The 26,311-nt window shown below is 32.9% G+C and overlaps 4 protein-coding genes and 1 long non-coding RNA gene across 5 annotated transcripts; 3 read left to right on the top strand and 2 right to left on the bottom strand.

Moving 5' to 3' along the window:
- The first annotated feature begins 36 nt into the window (after positions 1–36).
- Positions 37–1,468, top strand: LOC106452724 (tetraspanin-7-like). The gene is made up of 2 exons (XM_013894898.3): positions 37–667; positions 931–1,468. Exons 1-2 carry the CDS (start codon positions 161–163, stop codon positions 1,216–1,218), a joined length of 795 nt encoding a protein of 264 aa, XP_013750352.2. The 5' UTR covers positions 37–160; the 3' UTR covers positions 1,219–1,468.
- On the bottom strand, positions 1,439–3,061 carry LOC106452746 (WAT1-related protein At4g28040-like). Its single transcript, XM_048743062.1, has 4 exons — positions 2,771–3,061; positions 2,407–2,592; positions 1,801–2,322; positions 1,439–1,725 (listed from the first exon to the last, which is right to left on the bottom strand). Exons 1-4 carry the CDS (start codon positions 2,947–2,949, stop codon positions 1,527–1,529), a joined length of 1,086 nt encoding a protein of 361 aa, XP_048599019.1. The 5' UTR covers positions 2,950–3,061; the 3' UTR covers positions 1,439–1,526.
- A 3,103-nt stretch (positions 3,062–6,164) lies between these two features.
- LOC106378300 lies at positions 6,165–7,721 on the top strand. Its single transcript, XM_013818454.3, has 4 exons — positions 6,165–6,372; positions 7,072–7,156; positions 7,275–7,499; positions 7,589–7,721. The coding sequence occupies exons 1-4, from the start codon at positions 6,245–6,247 to the stop codon at positions 7,643–7,645; spliced, it is 495 nt and encodes a 164-aa protein (XP_013673908.2). The 5' UTR covers positions 6,165–6,244; the 3' UTR covers positions 7,646–7,721.
- A 404-nt stretch (positions 7,722–8,125) lies between these two features.
- Positions 8,126–20,218, top strand: LOC125579220. The gene is made up of 3 exons (XR_007317217.1): positions 8,126–8,686; positions 8,810–15,519; positions 19,186–20,218. It is a non-coding gene; the product is annotated as an uncharacterized LOC125579220 (long non-coding RNA).
- On the bottom strand, positions 20,162–24,457 carry LOC106378286. Its single transcript, XM_022717766.2, has 14 exons — positions 24,074–24,457; positions 23,868–23,989; positions 23,683–23,771; positions 23,564–23,599; positions 23,376–23,469; positions 23,242–23,284; positions 23,014–23,114; positions 22,352–22,910; positions 21,846–21,930; positions 21,645–21,776; positions 20,999–21,567; positions 20,792–20,927; positions 20,521–20,721; positions 20,162–20,446 (listed from the first exon to the last, which is right to left on the bottom strand). The coding sequence occupies exons 1-14, from the start codon at positions 24,286–24,288 to the stop codon at positions 20,333–20,335; spliced, it is 2,496 nt and encodes an 831-aa protein (XP_022573487.1). The 5' UTR covers positions 24,289–24,457; the 3' UTR covers positions 20,162–20,332.
- Positions 24,458–26,311: the final 1,854 nt, after the last annotated feature.

Raw genomic sequence — 26,311 nt, 5'->3', positions numbered from 1 at the left:
TGTCGTTGACTAGGACATCTTCCACAACAGATTTCGTAACTGACAGAACTCTTTTCATTTGCCTAAAGATTCACAGATTCACTTATCAGTTTCCACCGGAAACAAAAAAAATAAAAAAATAAAAATCTCTCCGCCGAAAAGACCAAACAAAGAAACAAACATGGTGCAGTGCAGCAACAACCTTCTCGGAATCCTAAACTTCTTCACCTTCCTCCTCTCAGTCCCAATCCTCTCCGCCGGGATCTGGCTCGGCAAAAATGCAGCCACCGAGTGCGAGCGTTTCCTCGACAAACCGATCGTCGTCATCGGAATCTTCCTCATGTTCGTCTCCATCGCCGGTCTCGTCGGCGCTTGCTGCCGCGTCTCGTGCCTCCTCTGGCTCTACCTTTGCGCCATGTTCCTCCTCATACTCCTCGGCTTCTGCTTCACCATCTTCGCCTTCGCCGTCACCAACCGCGGCGCCGGCGAGGTTTTGTCCGATAGAGGGTATAAGGAGTACCGCGTCGGTGATTACTCGAACTGGCTGCAGAAACGAGTCAGCAATGCTAAGAATTGGGATCGGATCAAGAGCTGCTTGATCTACTCCAACGTGTGCTCCAGTTTCAGCACTCGCTACGCTAGCGTCAACGTTGAAGAGTTCTACAAGACTAATCTCAATGCCCTTCAGGTCACATTCGATTTCAATCTTGTTTATCTCCAATTTTGAGATCCGAGTTTCAAAAAGTGAATCTAGCTTTTTTTTGTTTAAAGTACTTTAGCTTTAAGAACACACAAAGCCTTTCTAAAAGTTGTCTTTTGATCAATTGCTTCTTTTTTTTAAATGCTGCTTTTACACTGTAGATTCTTGTAGGCTGCATCTTGTTATGTAACATGAAACTTAGTTTGGATTTCACAAGCTTTTTTTTTTTTTTTTTTGCTTCACTTGTGTAGTCTGGTTGCTGTAAGCCGTCCAATGATTGTAACTTCACGTACGTGGGCCCCACTAATTGGACAAAGACCACTGGTCCTTACACAAACGAGGACTGTAACGTTTGGGACAACAGGCCTGGAACTTTATGCTACAACTGCCAAGCGTGCAAGGCCGGTCTGCTAGATAACCTCAAGAACTCGTGGAAAAAAGTGGCTAAGGTGAACATTGTCTTCCTCGTATTCCTCATTATCGTCTACTCCGTTGGTTGTTGCGCCTTCAGGAACAACAGGAAACGCAGCTATTATTAGATCACAAGACCAAAAAGATTATCTTGAGTCCGTAAAAATGCAGCCTTTAAGACAAACTTGTTTGATCGCTTGTCTTGTGTGTGAGGTTGCAATTCAATGTATTTTTCTCTTTTAAAATATGCAACACAATGAGTTATTACAAAAACACTTGCTTTGTGCATTCCATTTCGAGTCTTTTTTTGTCTGTGTATCAGCTTCTGAATATGTTGGGACGAGTAAAGATTTGTGAAACAAGTTCCATTTCATTTTACTTTACTTTGTCCAAAAAACTTATCATTACACCATCTAGAACCGACTCTTAAAAGAGTTTACATGAGAAGAGGTTCTAAGAGCTCCGAACTACTAAAAGCCCTATCGCCAATCAGAATGGGAACAAAGTCAGATTGGGAGGTAGTGGTGTGCTCATTTTGCAGTTTCAGGTCAGTTGCTTCTTCTTGTAGATAGTCTTCGGTTTTGCCCCATAGAACAATGTAGAGACCCAGGATGATAGCCAAAGCCCCCAGCAAGCTGAATAATAAACGAACAAAGCAGATAAAGTTGTGAAATTACAAGTCATTAAGAAAAGAAACCAACAAGGCGTACCTGCCAAGGTAAGTCTGCTCTTTTAGATACAGAGCGCCGAAGAAAGTGACAATGACAGTAGAAAGAGGGTTGAAGAGTGCAGAGAAAAGAGGCCCTTTCCGCGACACGCACCAAGCTTGTAGAAAGAAAGACACCGCCAATTGGAGTCCAGAGTATATGCAGCAGGAGAGCTTCAACGAGGAATCAAGCTTCCAGGACGTTAAGTCAGTGTTGCCTAAGGCGAGAGCCATGAAGAAAGAGGCTATGGTAGCCATGAAACAAGTCCAGGAGGAAGTGTACAAGTGATCATGACAATGATTAGCGATGGGAACTTGAAGGATCAACCAGGAGGACCAAGCAAATGTGCTAACGAGAAGACATAAGCAACCTAGTAGCCAAGTGTTGTTGTTGTCTTGGTTCAAAATGGCGTTGAGCAGTTTAGGTCCTCTTAGAAAAGTCATTGCCATGGCTCCTCCTACACATACACCTGTTCCTATTACCTTTGCTACACTTTTCAAACTTCTCCTCTTTATCCTCTCGAATCTGAAACCAATAATATCAAAGCCATGTAACCATCAATATAGAATCACTAACATATTGGTAACAAAAAAAATTATAAATACCAACCCAACAATGATGGAGATGATGAAGGTGACAGCAGGAATAAGATTGGTCATGGCACAAGCCATGGATGAAGAAGATAAGTCAATCCCTTTAAAATAAGCGTTCTGATTCACAGTAACACCAAAAAAAGCTGTGAGAGCCACCCACCAAAAGCCTCTGATTCCAAGAGAAGGTTTGTTTGCTTTGCTCCTATTTTACCGTCCACAGATTAAAACACATGGAGATAAGTTTTCATTTCAAGTTCTTGATGATAAGTAAACCGGAATAGCGTAGGTTTAGGTGTATGTGAATATTATTTGGTACACATGTATGTTGATTTCGATGCAACCAATATGTTACATATCGTTAGAGAAAAGATTGAACTTACCAAGCGGAGAAGAAAGAGATGGGACAGATGAAGAGAGTAGCGATGGCTTGACGGTAAACGACGAAGACGGTGGGATTGAGTCCTTCCATGAAAGCAGCTTTCGTGAAGAGTGCAACTCCTGCTGATGTAAACTGAAGCAGCACTAACGCTATGACCGGCTTGTACTTCTCCATCTCCATATCTCTCTTGCACCTCTCTCTCTCTATCTCTTTCTACTTTTACCTTTTAATATCTAATATATCACTACGAATGAATCTCTCGTTATACATCCTGCCTGTTTATATATATCAAATGTACAAGTACAAATAAATCCACCATGTGTCAAGCGAGTCTGCGTGTGTGTGAATGATGTGATAGGGAGTAATAACAAGCTTGACCGCCGCGTAATGAGGTAATGATCAATTCTATTATTCTATATAGTAAGAAATTAAGTATTATATTTATTAGTGAAATCTCGAAAAAACTAGAAAAAAACAAAGAGGGAAATGAAATATCTGGATATGAGGTCTTATAGATTCGCTTTATTTTATTTGATTACTCATGTTTATTCGAAAATTTTGTTGTTTGTTACTTGTTTATATTGTAAAAACTATCTCAGACCAGCGGAAATTGGATCCACATATATAAAGCATGGAATGAACAACAGAAGATATATATATCTTATGATTGGTTTCGGTTTCGAAGTTCCGCATCACAAAGTAAGCAAGCAGTAGTAATTAATTATTCTGATTTTGTAAAATACAATTTTTTTTTTGAACTTTTGTAAAATACATATATATATATATATATCTTGTTAATCGTTAACTATATATGCGGGATCACGAGTAATGTAATAATACGTTCCACGATTATGCAAACTATGAAAAAGTACATGGCCAGTAGTTATGACTCCCATGTGATACGTTTCATGTATAACATTTTGTAAGTATATTATTACATAATTTTGTTTCAAAAAAAATATTATTATATAATTTAGAATACAGGTGTATATTATAGGACACAGAGAACATAATTGTCTGAGATAGGTAAAATATCATATGCGTGAACATGTCAAAGTTAATGAGCCAGTTTGTCTTCTTATATCTATCAACCAATACGTAACGTAGGTTTTCTTTTCTATTATTGGTGAAGTGATTTGTGTGTGTTCCCTTTGTATTTGTGGACCAATCAGAGTCGATGCATGAGCAGACATACAATCATAGGATAATGACAAAGGCTCTCTGATTCAAACACATCATCTTCGCATCACCATCCTCATCCTTCCATACTTTGCAACTATTACTTTATTTGCGACTATGGATTCGAGTAGTTAACCACATCATCATGCATGAACTAACACTAATCTCCCCTCTTAACTACGTGTATACATATTACAACTTGTTCATTTCCATAAAATATTATAAGTAATAATAGATAAATTAATATTAGGTACGTTTTGTTGACAAAAAAAAAAAGATTAGGTAAGTTCAAATGATATCAAAAGTGTTGTTTGCGATGATAACAATGTTTTTTTTCAAGAATATATAAGATGACACATAACAAACAAAAAGAACAAACGGTGATTTTACGTTTTGTTTTTGTTTGTTTGTTTGTCAATGACATTAATTGGTTTGATATTGTGTGGCTCTTATTTCTTTCGGATAATTTTCCTAGATAATCTATGGGCCTCATATTGAGCCCAAATAGTAGAGCTCCATATTGGGCCCAACCACTGGAGCTTGACGCCAAGCAAGAAGCTGAGGACGTGGTTGCTCCGGCGAGTAAAATGGCGTTTCTCTCTTCCAAGTTCATGCTCTATCTTCATACATATGTGCTCCAGTTATCGACAAGTCGACGATTGTAATATCCGAAACGGCGTCGGAGGACGAGCTTTGGGCTGAAGCTTGCCTCCGAGTGGGGACATTCAACGAACTGAATCATTCTTCTTACAATATCCAAGTCAGTGCTTCTCTCTGTTTGTATCATTCATGAATTGATAGTTAGTTCTGTCAACACAAGAGTCAAAACATTCATGAAAAGCTGAAACAAGAATGAAGAGAAAATTGTTATCTTCATCCTCATTTTATAAAATCTCAAAGCTTTTCTTATCACTGTTTTCAAGTTCATCGCTGGAAAGCTCAAAGCATTTTTTTTTTTATAAATAAAAAAAAATGTTGTTGGAGCTGTGGGTTTAGTAAAAAGATCTCTTTGGGTATCCTTAGTCTAAGAAGATCTATAATGCGGTAGAAATCAATCATTATTGTTGTGTGATTGGTTTGAAGTGTTTCTCTTTGATGGTTTTATCGTTATGGAGACTCTTTATGTTTTTATGGGGTCCTTTTTATACTGATGTTACATTTTGGCTGCTGTTCAAGTTTCACTAAGATCACAGAAGATACTTGGCCGAGCGTGAGTTCGAGGCCCTTAAGGATCGAGTTTCAGGAAAGAGGGAAGGTTTTACGCGGGTATCCTGTGTTAACGCTACCCTTCCATTTTCGCAACTACAACCTCTTCCGAGGATTTATGCTCTGCATGTAAGGTCTGTCTATTCAATTTGTCATCTTGTATTACATGTGCACATCTGTTAGAGTTAGTATAATAGACTTTTCATGAGACTTGCACAAACGCTTGTGCTCGTGCTCGTGCTCGTGCTATGCTTCATCTGTTTCTGTGTTGTTAAATATTTTCAGTTCTCTGATGGGGTACAAGACAGAGTTGTGGTGGGGAGCCTTGATCTCAACCAATGCCGTTGGCTTTCTGATGAAATCGCTGGAACAAAACCATAGGTATTTGTATGTTACCACCAATGCTAAACTCAAATCTGATAGTAGACAGAAGTCACAGAACTGAGAAGCTTATAGTCCATTTTTGTTTTAATGTGGATTTTGGTAGGGCGTACTTGAGCAACGCCTGTGTTGCCAGAGAGCTGCATTGTAACGGAGTTGGTTACATACTCAATGAAAAGTCTAAAGGAGTTGCTAGAGAATGGGGTAAGAAATGCTTTGGTCAAACCCATCACACACTCAAAATTGGACTTAAAAAAGAAGAGTTGTGATCCTGAGTCAGGGATAACGGATATGTACGTGCATGTAACGGTGGACTATACATGAAAAGTGGGTTCGAGCAAGAGAGCGCTGAGCCAGCGTGGCAAGCTCGATACCTCAACAGGCCACAACGGCTCCTCCTCTGGCTCTCCCTCCCTATTACCTCCTGAACCATGTCCAGATGTAAATCTTTTCATTTGTCCAATTTGGGTACATATTCTTGGCAATCAATTTGTGTCTCGTCAATTTGCATAGACAAGAAGTGTTTTGGTGTTAGTCTACTCACTGTCGTGTATAAAATTGGAACTTTCATTGGATAATGGATAAGATTTTAGATATTTCATGTATTCTTTTTCCGTGTTGGTGGGCAGAAACGGCAGCGTTTTAAACTGGCCATTGGCTTCATTTTCCGTTACCAATATAAAAACAGAGTCAAGCGCTTGGGAAAAATATGAAAGGCTTAGAAATGGTGGTGACGTCTTTCTCTTCAACGCCTCCTATCTTCTTCTCTTCCTCCCCGCTTTCTTCTTCGAATCTCCGTGGACGCTTCACGATCCCTTCCTCTCCCTCTTCTCTCTTGTAAGTCTCTCTTTGAAATCTCTCTCTCTCTCTCTCTTTTCTTTTTCTCATTCACGTGTTTACTTTCATCTCTCCGTTCTCTTATTCTGGTTTTGAACTTTTGGAATGAACAGCGTTATGTAGTGTTCTGCCTGGTAATTTTAGTGTTCAGGGTTATGATTTTCTGCTGTTATGCGCCACTAAATTGTCTTTTTCTTTTCATTTGAATTTGTATAACCAACTATTAAGTTTGGGTAACTGCCACTAGTGAGCTTTCTCCAACTGTGATTTTGATTTCTTTTTCCTGTGTAAATGAATGTTAGAACAGTGTTTTTTTACTGGTTGGGTTAAGAATTAAGATGTTGTTTATGTGTATTGCCTGGTAACGGTTTAGTTCCATTTGGATCTGTTTCATGTTACATATCATACTTGTAATGTGAATGTATGCTCTTGCGTTGGGACAAGTTTACTTATTGTTGTTACCCATCTCTTCACACTCTTTTGGTGTATTTGTTTAATTAAAACCATTGATTATTATTTTATTCACGGGAATAAGCATTCCCCTTTTTCTGCATCTTGCTTTTCTTTTTCATGCTTACATGTCCGTCTATGACATTTGCCAGCTTCATTTCTTCTCCTTTGTTACCTCATCTCTTGAATTATTTTATGAAAATGCTACCTAAGCTAGTAATAAGATCACACCGTGGTATGTTTTGTCAGAAACGGACTAAGAAGACACCAAGATGCAAAGTTGGTGGGTACAAGGGCCAGAGGTGGAGCAGTTCGAGTCCTAGCAAATCCAAATGTGTGATGACCTTAACCCCCCTTTTTGCCGTGATAGATTATCTTTTCCATACGCAAATATATGGTTGCTGAGTGTCCATTGAGTTTACAAGTTTCTGCTATGCCGAGTGTTCTTGTAGGCATCATCTCCTCCTCCAGGGAAAGTAAAGGCCAAAAAAGAAGTAATCATGGTAGACCCTGTTGAGGCCAAGCGGCTTGCTAGTAAGCAAATGGAAGAGATTAAAGGCAGAGAGAGGCAACAGCGAAGGCGTGAAGTAGAAGCTATAAACGGAGCCTGGGCAATCATAGGACTCTTGATAGGGCTTGTGATCGAAGCCCAAACAGGAAAGGGTATTCTTGCTCAGGTATCTTTTTGTTCTTTTACTTCTCTCAGTCTTGCTCAGACAAGAAATGCTTTTAACTAAGAGACTTGGTTTGGTTATTATAAATGCAGTTGGATGGCTATTGGTCTGCGGTTCTTCATCTATTCACTTCATCAGCACAAATATAACATATCTAAAATCATATGTTTAATTAAATTAATATAATATTATTAATATAAATTATGCATAAAAATTAAAAATTAATTGAAAATTGAAAATTAAAATTAAATAATAATCAATTATCATAGTATATTTACTTATAAATATTTATAGGGCAATTGTCAATAATAGCACCTTTTGAAGTTTATGTCTCAAAAATAGCACTAGAAGGAGAAAGTCACAAAAATGACATTCATTAAAGAGTAAAATATCACTAATACCCTTGGTTTAAAATTAAATAAACAAACAAAAATAAATAAAAATAAATAAAATAAAAATAAAAAAAAAGAAAAAAAGATTTTTTTTTTTTTTATAGTTTCAGATTATATGTTTTCAGATTCGAAATTTTTATAATTTTTTTTTTCAAATTTTTTTTTTAATTTTTTTTTTTTCAAATTTTTTTTTTATAATTTAAAAATACTTTTTGAAACTGTTTTTAAAATTTTTATTTTTTATTTTAGTATTTTTTTTTATAAAATTTTAAACCCTAATTCCAAAACCCCACCCCTTAACTCTAAACCCTAAGGTTTGAATTAATTAACCCAAGGGGTATAAGTATATATTTACCTCTTTAATGAAACCTATTTTTGTGACTTTGAGCCTTGAGTGCTACTTTGGGAACATAAACTTGGTTTAGTGCTATTCTAGTCTTTTTCTCATATTTATATCCGTGTATGAGCATGAGAAAATCACCTAGTAATAAATAAACACATTGTAAATTGCAACACTATACAAGAGATTAAAAAAAAACAACTCACCCCATGAAGAAAACTTCAAAACCAAACATGCATGAATGAAGCTCTCTGACTCCAAATGATATGAAACTCCCGAACTAAGACAAAACGAAAACATGATTTTACTAGCACTTTTCTTCGCAGACGCAATGCAACGTTGTTGTGTATTTCCTCCTCTTTTCTCCGCACACCAACCTCTCCTGTTACAGTCGCATCACATCAAGATTGATTACCAAATCCATAGCCAAGAAGAGAACTACGAAAAAAATTCTCAAAGTACAGTAAACCCACTTACTTTCAAACAATTACACAGTTGTAAGCAGTGCAAAGCTGGATCAATGCATCTTGATTTGCTTTTTCGAGATTATAACGAATAACCAAAGGGTATCTATCTACCAGGATGAGAAGCAGAAAGCATGGCCAGAGAAGTCACGAAGAACTGCTTTGGATCTCTAATGTCTTCGAGAGGATCCACTTCTCTTCTCCGAACATTGTGAAGATTCACAACGGCAGATTCACAAAGGCAGCTGATATTTCTGGCATCTCAGGTTCATCAATGGCACTTTCCTGCTCAGGCCTTGAAACAAGAGTCACTATACTATTCACCATATCACCCCATATCTTAGAAGCTGCTGGATTGAGAAGGGCTGGAGTCTCACATATGAGTCTTGTCGCGGCAACTGTGGTTAACTTTACCTCCATAGTTCGCATGATCAGCTTAAGGTTTGGAATCCAGAAACGCTCCACGATCGTAGTGAAAATGTTCTGTTGAACAGTATTCATAGTGTCGACTAGATTAGCCGGTCCGTGCTTCCGTGAACAAATCAATGCCAACAATACTTTATATGGGTTTGCATTTTTATGTTCAAATAAAACATAAAAATCATCATAAATAAAATTAGAAAGATTAAGTTAATTGACATATTGTCCAACTAACAAAATCAATCACAAATTCAAACCAATACATCCAAAGTGATCAATTTGCTAAATGTTTTATACTTAAATCAAATTTAAAACTTTACAAGCTTTGCAAATAACTCACTTTGGACATCTATTTCTCATTCAACACAACTCCGATTTTGACAAGTAAATACACTAATTCATAGTGTTCACGGTGACGATTACATCGTGCCCAAATTCCTGTTTTTCCGACAGACGTCTCCGTCAAAAACTCATCGGAAAAATGGTCAACACCACTTTGTCAAAACCGAATTCCAACAAAAAGGAGTAAAGAAAACAGCAGGACACAATATAGTTCAATCTAATGGAACACCGCATAGGTTCATAGCTCATGACAAACACACATTTTGACTCCGAGAGATATACGCAATGTTACATCTGGTTGGTACTTGGATGGATATCATGGTAGTTTGTTCTTGATCATATACTACCATGATATCTTAATCTTTTTTATTTGGTACTTTTTTTAGTCAACTGTTTTATTTGGTATTTAGGATATAATTGACCCACTCTTATTTCTTGTAATGGAAGTTATCAATAGAAAATGCCTTGGTATGAAAAAACTTCAAACAAAATTCGATTTATTCAAATCCAGCATGTAATCAAAAACTGTTTCCTCACTGTGATATCTTTTGATTATCACTCTCTTTAATTGAAAAAGAATATCGACTAAGAGGAACAACCATAAAAGAGTGTGCAATCCATCAATAAGGAGGGATTAGGGTTCTTTTTTTCTTTGTTTACTTCTTAAAGGTTTTAAGATGAAAAAAAACGTGAGCTAGTGAAAACAAGGGGGAGATGAATTTTTGGTTTTGGTATATCTATTTTGTTTGTTTAGAGGTTAGTTCTTATTAATTGGATTATGATGATACAAAGCTCCCTGAATTTTATTTTGATGATAAGGTATACAATTTATTTTATATTGTCATTTAATTTATGTTATAAGTTTCTAAATTTCCTCATATTACTGTGTTTCTATTAAAACAATAAATCATTTTAAGATATCAGTTATGCATTCGAATGAGATAAGCATTACATACTTGAGGTAGGTACAAATAGCATAATCCGAGTCATCGATCATGAGAAACTTACCGAACATATGGTAACTTCTTATGTAGAGTCAATAAAAATGTATAATCTCTTTTCACATGTACAAATATTATCTTCCTAAGTCTAAATTAATAAAGATAAAACTTTATACTATAATAGGTTCAATCATCTACTAATTGCTAATAGAGAAATTTAACATATTTTAGTTTTAGTTTCTATCTATATTTTTCATGATTTAAATTGTTACAATTGTTTGTGTGTTTTCAGTTTAGATAAACTTTAAATGTAACTGAGCAATGAAATAAAAGAATTTGGAGGGAAATGGAATGCACAAGACTTGCTCATAGATGTCCTTCAAATTGTTTAACATGCTTTACAAGATGCAAATGTCTTTAATGATGATATTTTTTCTTTTATTCAATTTCAAAAGTTATTGTTAAGTGTTTTATATCTTCTTAATTACTACTCCTACTCTGCATATTTGAAACTATAAAGAAAAACATATATTTTCTAAGTTCAGCATAAAACAACTTCTAAGCAAGACTTTCGGTATATCATGATCACCTGTGAAGATCATCAAGTCGCTATGGTAGGCTGCGGCTATATCTGACATCATTCTCAGTTTATATGGACTGACTGCCAACTGTCGTATCAAAGAACTAGCGGGTAGTTTAACAAGAACAGGTTCCAACAAGTCTTGTGGCAGAGACATTTTTTCAATACATTTATCTGGCATTTTTTCAGACATCAACCTGAAAAGAATAAGAAAAAATAAGCAAAACTTTCAGTATATTTATAAACCTTAAACCCCAAATCCACCTAAAAATTAAATCCTAATCAAAGATTGTGAAAAAGAAAGAGATGAAACTTGTTAGTTGATTCGATGGAACAGAGTACTTTGTTGTCACAAGAGCTTGCTCTGCGAATCTCTCCAAAAGAAAAGGAAATAAAAACGCAAAATTTTCAGAACATCTGTAAACCTTAATCCCCAACTCAACCTCGAAATTAAACCCTAAAAGAAGAAGAAGAAGAAGGTCTTTGGTTTCAACGGTCTAAATCTTTTTTCAACGTTATTATTTTACTATCATTTCATTTCTTTGCCTAATTTTTCATTTAATTATATAGCTGCCATTTTTAAAAGAAGAAGAAAAAAATGTGAAGTGTTAAAAATTTGTAAAATATTAATTACCGTTTTGATTCCAAAAACCGACCCCGCGCGTGTTATTGATGATGATTGTCTCTTCCTAATCCTATATATTTTCATTTTAGACCCTTATCTTTCCGATAATCATTGTTTTCGTCTGAAAAAAAGTCAAGAATCATTCTTATGTCTTTTTTTTACTATCATTTATTTTCTTATGTCTTTTTTTTTAGCAAATAAATCATTCTTATGTCTTATCAGATTCTTTGCTCTGTTTCGGAATTGTGGTCAACTTTTGTTTAATTATATTATCATCTGCACAAATTTCCTGCAAACGTGGAATTCATTGTTTATGAATATATATAGGATTAGGAAAAGATAGTCATCATTCCAATTCCACGTTTAATTAGTTTCGGTTAAGAGACCGGAATTAATGATGCCCTTACAAGACAGAAAGTTGTCCAACATGTAACAAACAACCCATCTTTGAGATTGCATGTAACGTGCTGAACATTATAGAAAACATCATCGTAGTTCAAGACGCCTTGTCCAAAGTACTTCAAAACCAGAGGCTTACGGATCCTTTTGTCCCCCTCTCATAACCACCAGACGAGTCCACATGGTTTCTCACACAAATATCTTCACGTAACTCATCCTAAGTAAACTATTGGTGGATTTTGTTTTTTGATATTAGGATCTCAAAAGGAGGTATGCATGTATACGTGCAAACGCAGAGGACGATCTAACTGTCAGCATAACATAAGCTGACCTCATCATCACCGCTTAAGCCGTGACTGCCCTGAACGGACCCGCCTTCGCAATTGCAAACCTTATTGGACTTAGCCGAAACCATGTAAAATGACAATAGTGCCTTGAACATATATAATTATATATAACACAACAAAAAAGATGTTTAACGCCTTGAACATATATAATTATATATAACACAACAAAAAAGATGTTTAACCCCAATTACAAGCAAATTGAGAAGGGTAAATGTTTGTGGTAGAAAAAGGAAAACTAGCACGTCCACGTTATTTTGTTCGAGTGTATGATTACGCTATCTTTTTCTTATAACAAATTAAAAAGGAGTTGTTGTTTTTAATAAAGCAATTCCTTTTCAATTGCATGTACTATTATTTATAGTAAAAAGAAAATAATTATGTTTGAAGAGGTTACACTTTCCAGTTGAAAGATACAAACAAGAGGATGTAGAAATAATCCTCCTATATATTAACTGAGAAGTCACTTTAGTGATTTATGCTGACATGTCGCTTATAAAAGAACTTTCTAATTAATTGTTATAATTTGATTAGTTTATGATTTTTATTTTTTATTTATTTAATTAAAGTTTTTAAACGAAAACTATTCATAGAATTATCTAATCTAATCTATGTTTCTAAACATACAATTAAACATCTTAAATATAGATGAATTAATATAAGTTGCTTATAGAAATAATTAAATATCTAGATTACATTATATAAATTGATAAGATACATATAAATACATATGATACTATCAAAACAATTGTAAAACGGTTTTTATTATGTTTATGTTAGTAGTGAATAAAATAAATCATATATTTTAGAAAACTAATTAATCTAAACTTAATAACATTAATCAAATTCACTCATCCACTATATATATAGTATAAAATGTGCCAAATGAATGCAAAACAGTCAAATATATAATTCTAAAAATTTTAAATCATTTTCCAATGACAATATGATATCATATACGCATTGTCACTTTTAGAAATGATTAAAATGTCTTATATTTTAAAACATAAAAATTATTTTGTAAGTTATTTAAATGTATATTAATCAAGAAATTTTTTATTTAATTCATCTATTAATATAAACATGAGTTAACGTTATTATATGGTAAGTCATTTAAAATTATATTATTTGGTAATTCATTTATATATGGTAAGTCATTTAATTATATTAACCAAAGTATTTTTCACAGGATTTTTCTAGAGTTCATACTCTATTAATATAATTCATATAGCTTGGATAATAATAAAATTAGCATGCTTACTTTTAATAAGAAAGAAAAAATCAGACATAAATAAAAGAACAAGAGGGAAGAATAATAAAACATGTTTGTTGTGTTCTGGTATTTTTATATTTTTATATATTTAATTTTTATTTGTTTGTCGAGGTACATGTATTTTTTTGTGTTACTATAAATGTGAACTATTAGTTTTATGTGTTTTTAAAATGTTATGATAAATTTTGTAAGGAAGTTCAATAAAAATGACCAGCTCTACAATTGTTAAAGTCAAAGATGGAAAATATAATATAAATTGAAAGTAAAAAAAATTATTTAAAACTTAATGCGATGTATTTTACGCTATAATAAACTTTTAAAATGTATGATAATAAAATTTTAACAAAATTTATACAAATAAAAACAATTTATTTCAAATAATATTGGATTTTACATTAATATTAAGTATATATGCCAAAATAACAACATTTGATTATTTAAAAGTTGAAATATTATTTTTTCTTATTAGTTAATCAAATTTAATTAATATAGGTATGTTTTAATTTAAATTAAAATAAATTAAAACAATAATTTTTAAAAGATATGTAAACTATGATTAGTTTTAATTAAAAACATTTGGTTGAATGAGTTAGTGTTTGATAAAATAGTGTGATGACCAGAGATAATTTAAGGAAAAATTTATTTGCTTAACCTATTTGAGTTTTGTGTTAAACACTAAATTAAAAAAATGAGTGAGAAAGTGTGATTTGGAACAAATTATGAGAAAAATTGGTTAAACTACTATTTTCCTAATACATGTTTTTATGTTTACCTTAAACAAATTTATCTTTAGTTTTAAATTAAGAGATAAATCGTACTATATATTAATTCAGAAGCCATACTTTTGATTTTGTTTCTTTAATAGGTTAAGTTTTTAAAAATAGTTATAATTTGATTGGTTGTCTCCGGGAGGCGGAGGCTCCATCAGCTCTGTCGACGCCGGTTCAGGTCCCCGCGAGGTGGAGGCTACGTTTAGCTCTGCCGTCGTCGGTCTAGATTATGGGGGGTGAAGGTGCTCCTTGCTTTGCCTCGCCGTCGGTTAGTTCCCTCGTTTAATTTTTTAGGGTTTAGTTGGTTTTCTTTCCTACTAGTGTTGTTGACGTTGGTTGGTGTGGATGGGTGGTGACGACGTCGGAGGACGATCGAAGCTCGACCAAGGTTAAAGGTGACGGTTCCCGCAAAAGTCTTCCTCTCGGTGATTGCGACGAATGGCGACGGATGAGATCTCGATTCGTCGAGTGATACTCTCCGAATTTGGGCTCACTTCTGTCGAAGACGGTTGGCGGTGGTGATGGTGTGGAGTCAGTGAACTCTGGTGATCCGGGTGAACCGACGGTTGGTTCCCGGTGTTGATTCGAAGTGAGAGCGTCATCGATGCCGTAGCGTGTGTCCGCGCGGCGACGAAGCCTAGTGGGTGTTAGGGTTTCTAGTTGGTGGGCTTTAGGCCCAGAAGTTTAATGTTTTTGGCCCAGGTTTTATGGGCTTATGTATGTCTTTAATTAGGACTTTTAGACCCATTAATCTAAAATCTATTGACGGAAAAAAAAATGGTTTACGCCAAAAAATAATAATAATAATAAAGAAAAGGAGCTGTTTGTAACTTTGTATCGTCTTGTACGGTTGTACCTTATAAAAAACATACCAATTCTTGTTTCCATTCTAATGAAAACATACCCCTCTCCCTCTTCCTACATCCCAAACCATTAGAAACAGCGGATCCACAGCATCAACAAGAGCAGCCTTCTTCCTCGTCGTCTCCGGATCAGAAGAAATGGGAGACTCACGTGATGGCAGCTCTGGTGGCTCATCCCGATAACCAGCAACCCTCTCGAGCCCGTCATCGGAATGTTCCATACTTGGAGCCGAAAGGCTGAAATGCTCGCTCGCAACATCTGGCATAATCGTAAATCGAAGGATCTGAGTTTTAAGTGACCATAAAATATTTTTAGGTTAGGTTTAATATAAAAAGTTCAATAATTATAATATGCTTACCCTGTCTAAAAATACTTAAAGTTGTAGGGAGCACAACTATCAGAAAACTAGTTTTTTTAAAAATTATTTAAACAGTAAAAAAAATATAAACTAAAAATTATTTTGCCAATTACAAAATAATAGACTACAAAATATTTTTAATTACATATAAATTACGAAATATGGAAACCATTATCTTCTTTTTTTTTTCTTGAAGAATCTCTATAATATTATTTGAGAAGTCAGTTTTCTATGTGTCGCTCTCATATTAACTCTCACGATGGTTGATTACGCAGATACCCTTAATGAATTAAAAATATTAAATACTATTTTTTTTTAGTTTTCTTTTAAAAATTTTCCAAAAACATATACATATAATAAAAAAGGAAATTTTTTATAAAGTTAAAAAAAAATTGAAAACGAAAATATATGTATATATAATATCATTTCAAAAAAAAAGGAAAGTTCACAAAATAGTAATATTACATTTAAAAAATATTTTTAAATAACAAAAAATATAGTTTTGAAGTAATAAAACACTTTATCTATATCTATATTTTCTTAGATGAAAAACATAAATTTGTATATAATGTGCTTTTATTTAAAAAAATTACACAGATAATCTTGATATTAGAAAAAAAAAACATTTCTTTCAAAAAATAATTTTAAACAGTACAAAAAAAATTCAAACAAATAGAAGTATTTTCAAATAAAATATTATTTTATCAAATATTATTTTCAAACATAATTTTACTTATATAATATTATTTTCAAATAAAATCACAATTTTGTGTACTGCTTATTTTTAAGAGATATTAAAAAAAACAAAAATCAAATAGTTGCAAAATAGATATATTATATTTTATTATTATTAAAGTTATTTTTTTTCTTAATATTAAATTTTCTTTTAAATTTTATGTTTGTGGAACTTAATATAACCATAATCAAAATACCAAAGCAAATCTGAATTCTCATTTTTAATATTATTTTAAATAAATTTTAGTTTCCATTCAATAAATCAAAGGCATAAAGTTATTTAGAATTTATAGAATATTTTAATTATTTTAAATATTAATATGTGTTCATGAGCTTCCAGAAATGTATCACCTACTTATGTATGTAACTTCCTATTGAGCATTACTTCATTTTATAATATATTTTTAAAAACATCAATATATAATTTGATAAATATTATGAAAATACATGCACGTTTAAACGATAAATAAAATTGATTTGATTTGACTTGATTATAATAAAAAATAAAAATATATCATTTGAATTTGAAAGAATAATAGTAACTCAATATACTCACAATATGAGTGATTCGACTAATCTAACTTATATCTAAAATCATAGATTTAACTATAATAAGAATATATAATTTTATAAGAATAATAATTTATTTTATAAATATAAATCATAGAACAACTCAAAACATATTAAAATGAAAATAAAGTAGTAAACAACTGTTACAACTTAGTTCTTTTCTAAAATTTATATATATATATATAAAGTCAGTTTTCTATGTGTTGCTCTCATATTAACTCTCACGATGGTTGATTACGCAGATACCCTTAATGAATTAAAAATATTAAATACTATTTTTTTTTTAGTTTTCTTTTAAAATTTTTCCAAAAACATATACATATAATAAAAAGGAAATTTTTTATAAAGTTAAAAAAAAATTGAAAACGAAAATATATGTATATATAATATCATTTCAAAAAAAAAAGGAAAGTTCAAAAAATAGTAATATTACATTTAAAAAATATTTTTAAATAACAAAAAATATAGTTTTGAAGTAATAAAACACTTTATCTATATCTATATTTTCTTAGATGAAAAACATAAATTTGTATATAATGTGCTTTTATTAAAAAAAATTACACAGATAATCTTGATATTAGAAAAAGAAAAAACATTTCTTTCAAAAAATAATTTTAAACAGTACAAAAAAAATTCAAACAAATAGAAGTATTTTCAAATAAAATATAATTTTATCAAATATTATTTTCAAACATAATTTTACTTATATAATATTATTTTCAAATAAAATCACAATTTTGTGTACTGCTTATTTTTAAGAGATATTAAAAAAAAAAAAAAATCAAATAGTTGCAAAATAGATATATTATATTTTATTATTATTAAAGTTATTTTTTTTCTTAATATTAAATTTTATGTTTGTGGAACTTAATATAACCATAATCAAAATACCAAAGCAAATCTGAATTCTCATTTTTAATATTATTTTAAATAAATTTTAGTTTCCATTCAATAAATCAAAGGCATAAATTTATTTAGAATTTATAGAATATTTTAATTATTTTAAATATTAATATGTGTTCATGAGCTTCCAGAAATGTATCACCTACTTATGTATGTAACTTCCTATTGAGCATTACTTCATTTTATAATATATTTTTAAAAACATCAATATATAATTTGATAAATATTATGAAAATACATGCACGTTTAAACGATAAATAAAATTGATTTGATTTGACTTGATTATAATAAAAAATAAAAATATATCATTTGAATTTGAAAGAATAATAGTAACTCAATATACTCACAATATGAGTGATTCGACTAATCTAACTTATATCTAAAATCATAGATTTAACTATAATAAGAATATATAATTTTATAAGAATAATAATTTATTTTATAAATATAAATCATAGAACAACTCAAAACATATTAAAATGAAAATAAAGTAGTAAACAACTGTTACAACTTAGTTCTTTTCTAAAATTTATATATATATATATATATGCATGAGATTTCAGAATATTATCATTATATTAATTTATGTAAATTGGAATCAGACACTTTAGTTTATTTTAATTTTTTTAGTCTAAGCACAAAATATTTGAAGTTATACATAATCTTCATAAAATATATTTATATATTTAAGACAATAACCACCTAAATGCAAATAAGAAATTAATCAAAATTATAATATATTTAGAATAAAAAATATTATAGTTGAATTCAAAGATGCAATCCAAATTACGCAAATGATAACTAAATTGATTGTAAAAACAACAAAACCGATTAAATATAACATATATAAAATCATATGTATTATTAAAGTAATATAATATTATAAATATAAATGATACATACAAATTATAAATTAATTTAAAATTAAAAGTAAATAGCAATCAATTATTATAATATATTTACTTTAAAAACATTTATACCTGTGGATGAGCACGGAAAAATCACATAGTGTTAAATTTATTTAAGAAAAAAAAACTTTTTTTACAACATGTGTAACATGTGATTTAGTATTTTGAAATATAAAGCTTGCTTAAAAGAAAAACAGAGGACTGCAGAGCTTTTTCCCCGCTTTTTTCAGCTTCTTGACCCAAACCAGGTCACCATGGCCTTATCAAAACAATTATAATATTTTGAATAAATTTTTAAAAAATTGGATGGCAAATGTTTCATCAGAGAGAGAGAGTGTAATGAGAAGCGGCTTTGGTCTCTTTCTACCTAACTTTTGGGCTTTGGTTTCCAAGCAACTTTGACCGATCTTGATGAGTTTTGATGGTTCTTGTTTCCAAGCAACTTTTTTTGTATCTCACAGAAAAGTCGCGGAGAAGAAGAAGATCAGTCAATCTCGGAGACAATGGCGAGGATCGAGCTCATTGACGACGAGGAGGAGGAAAAGAGGAAGATGAAGATGAAAAAGAGAAACCATGGATCCACGAAGCTTTTCCTGTTGGTTGACTATCTTTTCATCTTTATATTCTTCTGCTTCCTTTGTTTCATCATCTTCAAGGTACTGGGCCCCAGAAACTTACATCGGTTTGGTTTGGACACGGAAGGCATTTCCTTTTGTCTTAATCGCATTGTTTTATGAGCTTCGGGATGTTGTCTTTTTTTTTGCAGCTAATTGATCAGACCAAACGCTAACTGTTCTTGTCTGTAATACATTTTTGGTTGCTGTTATATCTTTTTAATAGCATATACTCAAATGCTCGTGATCTATCCAATACATTATATCTTTTTATAGAGAGGGATAACAAAGATATGACTGGTAGACTTGTTACAGACTCTTTTGCATCTAGCAAATGCTTATTTGGTGACAGTTTTGAAGTCATGGTTGTGGCACTGGTGGAACTTGATCTTCTCTTGAGCTCGGACCGGAAGCTTCGTATCCAGAGTTTGGGGAAAAACTACTAGGGATTCCATAAGAAGAAGTGGTGGGAGCAGCAGCAGCAGCAACTGGAGTTTTGTAAAAATGGAATGGCTTCTTATGATTTGGTGGCAGCAAGAACCACCCTAAACCAGGAATGAGACTTGATGGTTGGGGTGCGCGAGCTTTACAAGAAAGTTTGAATTTTTGATATCAGTGTCATTGGAGGAGTTGGGAATGTAACGCATTGCGGTTACTTTCTCTGGACATCCAAGAATCAGGCTTTGCAGAATTATTGTCTGCGGTTCTGCATCTATTCACTTCATCAACACAGAATCTCCCACAGTAAACAAAAAATCTTAGACTATGTTTTGTTGAGTTTCATAAATGTTGTTTCATGTAATCTTTGGCGAGAGCATTCAGCAAGACATAAACAGTTAAACTTTATATTAATAAGATAAGAAGGGATAAATTAACTGTACATGTGTTTTATTTACAAAGTTATGTTTAATAAGATAATACTAATTAATGAAATATCAGACACATAGAGATGAAAACTTTGTTGAAGATGTAGAGAGGAGTGGGGTTAGAGCTATTAAAGGAAGTAAGAGAGCTGTTCCTTCTTCCTGGAGCCTCCTTCTCCATACAAATCATTCCACTGCTTCAGTTCATTCATCCCTGCTCCTTCTGCTGCAAAGCTAGCAGCAACCTGCAAAATGCAAATCAATTAGCTTTCTTTTTCTGCACAAGGTCACCAAACACAACTAAGTGTCTTAAACTTACTTGGCTTTTAGCTACTCTCATGTCTTCCATGCTCAAAGCTCTCAGCGTTATGACTCTCTCCTCAGATGCTTCTTCTTTTGCATCAGAACCCTCTTCACTACTCTTCTCTGGTTCCTCTCTCTTCTTCCTCTCCTGGTCTTTCAAGCACTCCTGCTTTATCAACTCCCTTACAGGTCTATATGCAGCTGTTGTGCAGAAGTTCTGTTTGCATAACAATCACAATAATGAGTCCATAAAGAGAAGATTCAGGTGTATGTAAAGCGAGACAAACCTTGAGATCACTTCCACTATAGCCATCTGTCATCTGCGCAAGCTCATGGAAATCAAGATTCTCTGTTTTCTCTTTTGACAATAAGGTTCTCAAGATCTTCTCCCTGCTCTCCACCGATGGAAGACCAACCATGATTCTGCCTCCCAAACAAAACAAAAGTTAGTAAAACTCCAGCTAAGCGTTTAAATGAGTATGATGCCCCCTTACCTTCTCTCAAACCTCCTAATGATTGCTTCATCTAGATCAAACGGTCTGTTAGTTGCAGCAAGGACAAGAATCCTATCACCTGAATTAGACAGAAGCCCATCCCAATGTGTCATGAACTCATTTTTAATCTTCCTCATAGCCTCATGCTCTCCAGCTCTAGTCCTTTGCCCCAGCATGCTATCCACTTCATCCACAAATATTATAGTTGGAGACACTTTAGCTGCAAGTGTGAACAAAGCTCTCACATTCTTCTCATCTTCTCCAAACCATTTTGAAGTGATTGTGGACATGGAGACGTTTATGAAACTAGCTCCAGCTTCGTTGGCAATGGCCTTTGCCATCATAGTTTTACCAGTACCAGGTGGTCCAAAGAGGAGGATACCCCTGCAGGGTTTGAGGAGACCACCTTTGAACAGGTCAGGCCTACGTAGAGGAAGCATGACAAGCTCTTGGAGTGATTCTTTTGTTTCATCTAGTGAACCTATATCAGCAAAGGTCACACCAATCTCATTTGCTGGGATAACCTCTGGTCTTATCCGCTTCTCAAATTCATTATCAGGAGCCACCTCCTACATAATCAAAGCCTGTAAGGTAAGGCAAATACATTTGAGATATGAATGTTGAATTAGTATGTTTTTAGTTTTACATTTACAGGTGCTTTTGGTGGTAGGGGACATTCATTCTTTGCTGCAGGGATAGAGCTTTCCAAATCATCTTTGTTTGCAGGAACTGTCTCAGATTTGGACTCACTCTTTACTATCTCTTCACTTTCTTCTCCCTGCACCAGAGTCAGTAACATTTCAGTAACTTTGAGATTTCAAAAGCATATGGTCAGAACTGTGAATACCTTGGAGTCAGTGTTTCTGTCCAGCTTCAAGGAATTCTCAGGGTATTTGCTACCTTCCTGGAATATACTCAGTCCATGGGACAAGCTGGTGCAGAACCGTGTAATTAGAAGGTGTAAAAATTGTTGTGTGATTAGGCCTGTGGATTTTGTCCGAACTGAACAGCCAAACTGAACCGAAACTTTCGGTTTCGGTTTGGAGTTCAGTTTGGTTCGGTAGGATTTTGAAAAGTGATTTGGTTTTTGATTTTTTTAAAATAAAAATAATCAAACCGAAGTAACCGAATTTAACAAAAAATTTCGTATTTTTTTTAGAAAATCATATCCAATTCTAACCGAAACCAAAAAAGTCGGTTATTTTTGGCAATAAAATAAATACCAAATTAACTGAAAACCAAACGAACCGATTTTTTCGGTGGGACTGTGGCCGGACCGAATAAACCGAAACCGAAAATAACCGAATAAACTGAAACCGCAAGCCCAGAAGAGATCATTATTATTCTTAGTACCTGTTGGAAGATATTACAAGCCTCCCGTTTTTGTATTCAGGTTCTTTATTGTTCATCAGATGGTAAGAGATTGCAGAAACAACAATCTCCTCAATGTGGCTGCTTAGGAACATTGTATCCGCATGGCATATGGAACCTAAGTCATCACATTCGAGATCATTAGCCGCAAGAACCTCAGCTATGTGGTTCTTGTTGTCCTGAAACTGAATCAGTTTCATGTCGTCTTCGAATCTAGTTTTCCAGCTCATGAGTTGAGATTCATCCTCTGGGGGTCTGATCTCGATGTTGTAAGGAAACAAAGCAGAAATGCCTTCTCCTACTTCTTGGCAGTCATCTTCAGGTTCTAATAGTCTTGAGCCGAGAAGTAAAACAGGACCAGAAAGCTTAGTCAAGAGCCTCTGGAACAACTTGTAGAACCTTTCTGATTGAATAAGCTTCTCAACGTCCCTTAGGTATATTATTATGGGATTGGTTTCAGAAACCGAAACCAAGACCTTGTAAAGTGACTGAAGGAAAAGTTTCTCATCAAAGCACAAGTTTGTACTGCGTTTGCTTGAAGCTAGAAAGGTGTTAAAAGCCAAAAAAGAACGAGAGGTATAAGATTTTAAGAGTAGTTAGGACTAGTTTAACGTAAGAAAGGAAAGAAGAAAATGGTTCCACACCTGAAACAGAACTTGCAGAACGGGAAGATATGCTACTGATATCAGAAGCAGCAGAAGCATTTCGCTTCAGGCGATTAGGATGACTTGAGCCTTCAAAGCCCCTGGTACTTCAAAGGAACTAGTGAGCTTACATAAAACATATAAAGCTATCTCTTCCAGCTTTTATTAAAAGCGTCCAAGAGATTTTCAAGCTACATCAAGAAGGAAAAAAGAAGAAGGAAAATGTACCTTGAGGTAAGATCGTTACCACTAGTGAGCCTACGCAATGTCCCTACCATTTACAACAAGTCAATAGTGCTTACACTTGAGGTTTATTAGGGGGAAAAGCAATTTTAAGGCCAAGGATTTTTAATGTAATGTACCTCTTGTTTCTTCCCTTTGGGTGAGCATGGAGAAAGACTCCATCAAATTAGACATTTTGTCCAATGTCATCTCAGAAATAGACCTCTTGTGACACTAGCAAACAATAGGAATGAAAAAAAAAACACAATCACCGTCTGTACAAAAGACAAAGTTAAGCTACAAAGCATATGATCACAAAGTAACGTACAGGTTCCTTCTTGATGCATCCGTACTTGCTTTGCATCTGTATCAACGAGCAAGAAAGATAAAAGCTAAGAAACTACTCTTTTGTTGGAAATAACTAAAACTATATGCAACAGTTATCACCTTAATAGAGAAGTCGGTTACATCTAGTAGCAATAGTTTTGATTCAAAATAATGAGCCAATGCTTTTGCAAGCATTTGCTGATAGAATTCTGCAGGAAAAGAGAGACAAGACCAAAGTTACACTAGATCTGGATAATATCATGGAGACAAAAGGTTGGAACACAAAAAGTACGAGAGATGTTTACCAGCAGGTCCAGATAGAAGAATAGCCTTACTCGCAGGTGCAAGATTACGTGTGTGCTTGGAGATATCGAACTGCTTTAGGTGAACATAAGCTGCACTTGTCAATAAAAGCCGAGTTTTCTCGCTGCAACATCAAATATAAAACATCATCAGTAGAATAATATTGGCTCCAACATTTTTAAACAAATTACAAACAATGTTAATGTACCTTAGGAAATAAGGAAACTCATCGAAAGTGACACTACTTTCTCTTCCATCAACAATCTGCCTCGCCAACTCTTGCTCGATCTTTTCTCCCGTAAGCCCATCCTCTGCAGCAACCGAGCCGTTTGCCCATTTACCTAAACCTTGACCTGACGCTAGCCCGAGACCTAGCCCAACACCAACGCCTAACGCTGAAAACAACACGCTCTTCTGCTCCATTTATTCCAAACAAATCCTCTTTTCAAACTCAAAAGCATTCCCTAATAAAACATGTGGTCTTTGTCTTTTTTTTTTTCCTTTCTCAAATAGCCAAGTTTTGCTCTCAAGTTTTTGTAGTAGATGATTTGTTTTTTGTGGTAAATAAGAACGTGGTGGATGATGGAGAATACAAATAGGCTTGATGGGTGTGGGACGATCGTCCTCTATCTATAGAAATGCTTGCAGTAACTCTTATGGTCGTTAACCCTTTTGCCGGTAAAATCAACCATTTGGAAAGTTTTTAATAAAAATAGACTAGGAGGATATATTGAATTGTTAAGAAAATAGTATTTGAAAGGCACATTAGTGTTCCATGATTAATTAGTACTAAGATAAGATATGCGTCTTGCGCATGGTGAGTTTATTTGTATATATTATCGATAATTTTTTTATATATTTGATCATTTTATCTATACATATACAATATTTTTTGTTGTTATTTTCTTTCCGATGGACCGGATCAATTTTTATTAAAAATTGTGGAACTAAACTATAATTAATATATCATGGATTGATCGGATTGGACATTAAGCAAATTATGACATAAAAACCTTTTTTTTTCACCGAACACATTCTTGAAAAAATGAACAATAATGTTTCCACAGTTGAATTATTTTGACTTTTATCTTCCATATGGTTTTGAAAGGTTTCAGATCAACCATCGATTTGATACATGTCATTTTAATGCTTTTAGTCGTATGCTTAAGGAAAACTTATATTTTTGTAATATAAAGTCGTTTAAAAAAAATTCAAAATATAACATATAAGAAAAATATATAACATATAAGGTTTCTTCATTTTTGTAATTTAAAGTCGTTTTAAATTTTTTATAACATATAAGGTTTCCTCATTTTTGTAATTTAAAATCATTTAAAAAAAATCAGAATATAAAATATAAGAAAAAATTTAATTTTTTATTATATGGTTAATGTGATTGTTTAATAATATAAAATTAAAAAAATGAAGAAAGATGCAAAAATTGTTATCAAATCTTTATTATTCATAGTCATTAATTGTCATATATATGTTAATCATATTAGGTAATTCTGTAGCTTTTATTTAAGGAAATAATATATGTTTCTTATATTTTGGGTTAATATAATGTTCTCTAGTAATTGAATTTGGACCAACATTTTTTAATTGATTCTTAAGCTGCCACATAAGCTAAATTGACATCTTAATTGAGTGACACCTAAGCAGTGTATCTTTTTAATTAAAACAAAAATTAAGGTTACAACTTTTTAAATGATCATCAATTAATATATAGATGATTTGTAAGCCCAACATTATTGTAACACATAACCGATTAATGTACTCCGAACAAGGCAAGAAAATCCTAAGCACAAACTATATCTATAGCAAAATCCCTATTAGGATTATGCCTTAATTTTCCATATAATTACAATGTCATGCCACTGAATTTTTAAAAAATAAAATAAATAAATAAAAAGGGAAATTGCTATGGCCAAATAATTTAATTCGAGATACACATTATTGCTATATTCGATTTGTTAAGATGCTATATACATTAACTAACTAAATCTTTTTATTTTTCTATAGATATCATCTCATTGTTATTAGACAAGCCAAAACATTAGAGGTGGATGTTCGGGTATCCATTCAAATTTAATCCGGATCTATTTGGGTATTGGGTTTTACGGGGTTAAAGATTTCAATTTTATTATGATATTTATAAATTTTGGGTCAGGTTCAGTCTTGATGTTTGCGTATTCAAATAACTCATTTAAATTATTTTTAAAAATTAAAAATTCATATATACTTTAAATTTTTCAAAATATAAAAATAAAATAATATATTACATATAAGTTTAAGATCACTATTGGAAGTAATGGTCAACAAGAACATAATGCAGCATATGTTGTTGATTTAGTGATTGACGATGCAGAAATAATTCAACACTTCGATCCACATGTAACAATCATAATAGTGATAACTCAAAATTAATTGTGACGCTCCCAATGTT

The sequence above is a fragment of the Brassica napus genome, chromosome A1 (assembly GCF_020379485.1).
Source record: "Brassica napus cultivar Da-Ae chromosome A1, Da-Ae, whole genome shotgun sequence".
Taxonomy (NCBI): domain Eukaryota; kingdom Viridiplantae; phylum Streptophyta; class Magnoliopsida; order Brassicales; family Brassicaceae; genus Brassica; species Brassica napus.
The sequence above is the reverse complement of the archived record's forward strand: the minus strand, read 5'-3'. Positions and strand labels throughout refer to the sequence as shown.

Excerpts from the sequence above, each read along its gene's own strand:
- LOC106452746 (XM_048743062.1), bottom strand. The coding sequence starts at position 2,949 with ATGGAGATGGAGAAGTACAAGCCGGTCATAGCGTTAGTGCTGCTTCAG. Across the intron at positions 2,593-2,770 it reads ATCTCTTTCTTCTCCGCTTG|GAGCAAAGCAAACAAACCTT; the intron begins GTAAGTTCAATC and ends ACGGTAAAATAG. Across the intron at positions 2,323-2,406 it reads ATCATCTCCATCATTGTTGG|ATTCGAGAGGATAAAGAGGA; the intron begins GTTGGTATTTAT and ends TATTGGTTTCAG.
- LOC106378300 (XM_013818454.3), top strand. The coding sequence starts at position 6,245 with ATGAAAGGCTTAGAAATGGTGGTGACGTCTTTCTCTTCAACGCCTCCT. Across the intron at positions 7,157-7,274 it reads GAGTCCTAGCAAATCCAAAT|GCATCATCTCCTCCTCCAGG; the intron begins GTGTGATGACCT and ends GTGTTCTTGTAG. Across the intron at positions 7,500-7,588 it reads GAAAGGGTATTCTTGCTCAG|TTGGATGGCTATTGGTCTGC; the intron begins GTATCTTTTTGT and ends TTATAAATGCAG.
- LOC106378286 (XM_022717766.2), bottom strand. The coding sequence starts at position 24,288 with ATGGAGCAGAAGAGCGTGTTGTTTTCAGCGTTAGGCGTTGGTGTTGGG. Across the intron at positions 21,931-22,351 it reads CTTGTAATATCTTCCAACAG|CTTGTCCCATGGACTGAGTA; the intron begins GTACTAAGAATA and ends GTTCTGCACCAG. Across the intron at positions 20,722-20,791 it reads ATAGTGGAAGTGATCTCAAG|AACTTCTGCACAACAGCTGC; the intron begins GTTTGTCTCGCT and ends TTATGCAAACAG.
- LOC106452724 (XM_013894898.3), top strand. The coding sequence starts at position 161 with ATGGTGCAGTGCAGCAACAACCTTCTCGGAATCCTAAACTTCTTCACC. Across the intron at positions 668-930 it reads CTAATCTCAATGCCCTTCAG|TCTGGTTGCTGTAAGCCGTC; the intron begins GTCACATTCGAT and ends TCACTTGTGTAG.